Genomic DNA, 5,763 nt, shown 5'->3' with positions numbered 1-5,763 from the left:
CTTCCACTAAAATTCTGTTGTTAAATCAGTTCAACCATAAATGGAAATTGTAGGGGAGGTTCCTCTTTCTGTAAACACAGCGTTTCCTCCTTGGTGTGCTGTGTAAATATGACTGAAGATGTCCTGAAAGCACATTTATTAATTATAGATGCAAAACGAAAGAGTTTAAGTTTTAAATATTGACTACCCCCTTATATCCACTATAACAAGAACGGGGCTTTAGCATGCAGCGCTTTAAATTGTAGTTAAGTATTTTTACACCGTGGTGTCTGTCGTTTGAAATGAAGAAACTTTGAGGTCAAAGTCGGGGTGTGGTGCCCTCTGCTGGTGATCAACAGAAACTGACAGATGCAGATACATCATCTCTCTTTATTCCCTACTTTCAGGTTGATAACAGAATATTTAACGAACTGTATGAGAAATACAGAGATGAAGATCAGAGTAGAAGACAACCTCTCCTCCCTTTTGTCACTTCTTATCCTCCTCGGTCAAAACAGCCCGAAGATGGAGCAAAGTTCCTGCAGCAGGTCCATGTTCAGGTAAACTCGGCAGATTGTGAGGAAAATGCCAACAGCCGAGAACCCGATGAGAATCCAGAGAATCTGAGCGCAGAAGTAAAGTGGAGCCAGACTGAAAGAGACCAGAGGCATGAACAGTGTTGAGTCAGTTTACCTGTTACACACCTGCACAGGCAGAACTACTCACAGTAAGTCATTTACAGGAGGCAGAAAGCTCTGTTCCACCTGGTTGAATGAACATTTTAGATTTTAACTAGTGACTATTTTCTAAAAGTGTTAGCATTTTGACCACAGCCAAAAGAGGCCACATACAGATACTACAGGAATCAGCCTGTAAACATTTTCATTTCTTGCTGTAAAGTTAGACATTTTTACATGAGTCTATGCGCGAGCCTCTAGTGGACATTAGAGGAAGTGCAGAATTTAGTTTAAAAAAAAAATACAAGCTTTGAAAAAACCAACATGACGAGGCATTCAGGGGACAGTCTGGATCTAAACAATCGCAGTCAAAATAAATAACCTTAGCTTGGTGATTTTGTACTCTTGTCCTGTTTGCATAGCTCAAAATTTTGATAGTTGCCGTTTGTCAGACTGATATATAATTTCCCTAGAGATTAATATAGTATGCCGATTCTGATGATGTCACACAGTTGGACATTTTTAACTCAGCGTTTAACTTCACTGTGAACATTTAAAATTCAATAACCCTGAGAGATCCCATCCTTCAGAGGGTATGAAAGCCAGAGCAGGAACTTTCCATAAAGTAAAACTCACATTTCATATGGGAGTTCCTGCAGTGCAAACGTTAGCATCAGTATAAGAATGATTTTAAACAGCGAGTGTATTTATTGTAATTGTAGGGGTTCTCATAGCTCTCACCGTCCCTGTGCAGACTCAGAATATCCTCTAAAGTAATTGAACCGTCCATATAAATAAAGCAAACCGCAGACTGAAGACAGACCTGAAACACACAGACACACCTTTAAATGTTTACCTTTTCAGGTCGTAAAGCGTACGTGTTAATGCTGCAGCAGCCTCTGTGGCTTCTGTCGCCTCACCTTGGCTGAAGAATACTCCAGATAGCCACAGCACGGTGATGAAGATGGGGAAGTACTCTGAGCAGTTTGCTCTAAACACAAAGGACAACAAAACTAACCGAAACTAAGTGGTAAAACACTACACACCACAGCCTCCAGGGGGCACCAGAGGCATCCCTTTCATTCTTACCAATTTATCAGGTAAAATTTCATCCTCCAAAATTGAAGGGTCCCCACAGGATTTTAGTAATACAAGTACATGCATAGACAAACAGACACAAAGGGGCTCACTGAGCTCTGAAGACCCTCTCAAATTCTGGTGGTCCAGTGGTGGCAGGTGGAGACACTGAATACTTCCTCCTGGCATAAATTACCTGGAGAGAGAAATAGGCTAAAAACATAAAGAACACATTTTAGTGCACATTACACTTTAATTACATGAACATTGTTATTTTTTCAAATGTTAAATAAAAGATGGCTTCATGAGCTGTCCTTCACACAGCTTCTGCTACACAGACCAAAGTACACACCACGCTGCTCATCTATGCAAATTTTATTTATAAAAGCTAAAAAAATAAATAAATAAATAAAGTGGAAGCACGAATGCAGTGAGGGCTGTGAACGCCAGGTGTCACATGTACAGATAGTGTTAAAAATACTCTGTTAAAGTACTGACTCAACTCCTTAACTCAAAGTAAAGAGTAGCGACTCTAAAATGTAGTCTTGAAAGTAGCTCTTTGGAGGACGTTTCTACCAGCTATGTGTGTGCAGAGCTAACTCAACCTTGTGCTATATTAATGTAATAAAATATTAGATTAACAAACGTGGCCTACATTTTAATTCTCATAAATATTCAACTTGAATCAGATCAGCAGAACATGAACAGAGAAAGAGGAAAATTTAAAAACAAAAAAATATTTTCCCTTGCCTACATTGTAGAGGGTGACTTTGGCCCTAAACAGAAAGTGTACAGTCAGGGGTTAAAGTGGATTCAGCAGGTTAAGGAACCCTAAAAATTGGACACACCAATCTGTAATGGCTCAGCGTGGGGGGAAATCCTAAGTCACAATTTCTATTGAGAGCTGCAGTAGATTTTCTTAATGTACAAGCTGTGATCAGCTGTTTTAAATCCATCACAGTACAGCAAAGTAACCCATTTAACCCCTGCACTAACCTGCAGATGATTTTCATGCAGCTTTTAAATAACAGTCAGTAAAACATAATGTCACATGTACAGACCCAATATGCAATTTAAAAACACGATGACTATGCGTATATACTTTAAATTGCCAGTGAATCAAATACCACTGAGCAGTCTTTAATTTAAGCCCTCTCCTTCCTCTTCTGTCCTTCTTATCCTTCTCCATCTCTGCATTATTCTCTCCCTGTGAAATAAGCAGCTGGCCTTTAGCTGCCAACACACTGACAGTGCAGGGCTACCTCCATGCTGAAGTACCTTATGGACATCTGCAGTCGGCTAACTGCAGCCCCTGATTTTGCACTTGCTCATCTCTTTTAACCCTCTACTGCATGACTTTTTAATTTTGGGGGAAAAAAATATTTCTCCCTATTTTGGGGGAGCTTTAGGGTCCCTAATAATAATATATCAATCATAAAATTTGACAACCTGCTCCCCCCCAAACAGATATTGGTTTGTTGCTTAAAGGCAACACGGGTAGTAAAATGCCAAGTTATTCTATAATAAGTTGTATTAGTACAACAAGGATGAACAAATAAATAAACAATGTAAACATTTCACAAAACAATAAAACACCAAAATACATCCAACATTTGACCCTAACCCCACACACACACACACACACACACACACGTTGTGTTTCCATCACTTTTGGGGACATTACATTAATTTAATGGAGACTTAACCTGACTCTACCCATCACAAGTCCCTGCCTGAACCTTACCCTAACCCTGACTCAAGCCTTTGTAGGCGAGACCTCAATGTGAGTGTGTAAACAAATTTGTGTCCCCACAACAATAAGTAATACATGACCACATACACTGACACCCACACAGCAATATTGGTATGGCAGGGATCAGGCCCACACAATGTGCTTACACATGGCCCACATATCGCAATGAATAACGGCCCTTTGGTGGCCCAGACCTGGTTTGCCAGAGGTAATCCACACATGGGCCAGCTTCAGACACCCTGGTCATCCTGTGCTGGCCCATGTGTGGATTACCTCTGGCAAACCTGATCTAGGCCACCAAAGGGCCGTTATTCATTGTGATATGTGGGCCATCTGTAGGTGGTGTGCAGCCACGGGCCAGTTGTAGACACACTGCTGGCCCTGTGCTGGCCCAGAACGGTTTCAGCTCTGGCCCCAGATGTCAGCATAATGTGTACCTTAATCAAGCCATGCAATAACAACAACATGTGCCAGAACATGCAAAACAGTGCAAAAGTAACATGCCGAAACTCTGTTCAGACAGTGAATGGACTGATTTTTATGTAGCGCTTTTCTACTCTCCCAGATTACGCAAAGTGCCGGCTTGATACCAGATCCTGGCCAGACCTGCTTGCTATGTAGGCACTAACACACACACACACAGACACAGTTACTTTACCAACTGACCCCTGAGCTCCTAAGTGTCCCTCAAACCTCATTCAGGGATCCACTCCTCTACTTCACTGTCACTCCCTGAATGCTCACTGTCCTCACTTTCTGAGGACAGAAAGTGCACACTCCCTTGGTTTCCTTGCATAAAAAGTTTTTGCATCCATGTCCTGTAATTATGAGTAGATTGTAAAGTAAAAAATATTGACTATGATCACATAAATGCACACAAACACATCTCTACACACATATCCAAATGCATTATATTGCCTGAAAAAAAAAAAAAAAAAAAAAATTGGGCTAACTGCGCAGTGTTGCCTTGAGGCAACGAATGAAAATGAACAGTTTTACAGTATAAATAAATTTTAAAAAGTAGAACAAACAATCAAATATGCTTCTTAACATATTCATGCACATACAAGTATTTTTAATATACATTTATTTCACTATAAACATGTAAAATTGTGATCTTTATCTTGCCTCCTAATGGAGATGTCTCTCATGTAGTGCAGCTTGCAGAAAGGAGCCCTTCCCCCCCCCCCTTCCCCAATCAAAGTCACACCACCTTCAACTCCACATTTTATTGGAAAGAGATGTGCCTGGTAGCATTGTTTGGGGGGGGGAAAAGTTGTTGTTTTTTTTGAAGGGCCACCGTAAGGCATGAAAATGTGGTTTGTTGCCTCAGGGCAACGCTATGCAGTACAGGGTTAATGCCACACCCTCAAGTACAGATATCCGGAAATTTTACTTTAGTAAAGTAACGAAGTACAAATACTTCGTTACTTCCCACCTCTGGTGTACGCTGACATGCAAACACAGGAATTCAAACTGCTTTAAATACCACAAACATAAAACACGTGTAAACAGAATTCAGGAAATAAAAAGGCGTAAAACAGTAACCGAGCTATAGTGGAAAAGAAAAAGATTCAAGCATCATGACCGGTTAAATCACCGTGTTTAACTTTTTTGTGCATTTATAATTTTAAAACTGACGAGGTCTGAAGACGGCCTCGACTATGAAAACAGCACCAGCTGAGCCGTTTCTCGAGTCTGCAGGCTGGAACAATTTAAAACGGTCATAAACATACAAAACGATGTAAAACTAAACAGGAAGGAGAAAACAACGTTTAGAATGATTATTTAATCCCAGTAAGAAGTCGTGTCACAAAAAGTTTACCTTGCTCCAGGACGCCCAGCAGTGTCACGGCGCCGAGCCCGACCAGCTCCTCCATCATTTACAGAGTCAGACAGGTGAGACCGACACACACCTGGTCTGCGAGGACAGGTGTAATGCCAAGTAGTTCGTCTCGATAGAATTTATCTGCGTCGGGAGCGCGCACTGGGCAGGGAGAGCGGACCCAGTCGACTCCGCCTCCATTCCAACCACACCAGACCTGGAAGTAGCGACGTTTTACTTTAGTGAACAGGTGAGTGTCGTTACATTACAGTTCAGTTTGTGGGTTACAAGAGAGGGAGGGATTATTTTGGGCTTGACTCCATCTTTGTGTTTCAGATTTGCATCTTCGAGCATCCACAGCAGACTCAACATATTCATGTTCTCATCTATAAATGCAGACACTGTTTACTGACATCAGGTTTCTTATTTCATTCCACACTGCCAGAATTATT

At 41.2% G+C, this 5,763-nt stretch overlaps 1 protein-coding gene across 2 annotated transcripts; it reads right to left on the bottom strand.

The window, feature by feature from the left end:
- Positions 1-279: 279 nt before the first annotated feature.
- On the bottom strand, positions 280-5,464 carry ltc4s (leukotriene C4 synthase). 2 transcript variants are annotated; one of them, XM_085380872.1, is made up of 5 exons: positions 5,312-5,464; positions 1,847-1,946; positions 1,577-1,647; positions 1,398-1,479; positions 287-630 (listed from the first exon to the last, which is right to left on the bottom strand). In XM_085380872.1, exons 1-5 carry the CDS (start codon positions 5,367-5,369, stop codon positions 489-491), a joined length of 453 nt encoding a protein of 150 aa, XP_085236998.1. In that variant the 5' UTR covers positions 5,370-5,464; the 3' UTR covers positions 287-488. The 2 variants fall into 2 exon arrangements, with proteins under 2 accessions (XP_085237005.1, XP_085236998.1); XM_085380879.1 differs by lacking the exon at positions 1,398-1,479 and having other exon boundaries at positions 280-630; positions 1,513-1,647.
- Positions 5,465-5,763: the final 299 nt, after the last annotated feature.

The sequence above is a fragment of the Rhamphochromis longiceps genome, linkage group LG2, assembly GCF_057381845.1.
Source record: "Rhamphochromis longiceps isolate RC_006_pf linkage group LG2, R_longiceps_female_GT1.1, whole genome shotgun sequence".
Lineage (NCBI taxonomy): Eukaryota > Metazoa > Chordata > Actinopteri > Cichliformes > Cichlidae > Rhamphochromis > Rhamphochromis longiceps.
The sequence above is the reverse complement of the archived record's forward strand: the minus strand, read 5'-3'. Positions and strand labels throughout refer to the sequence as shown.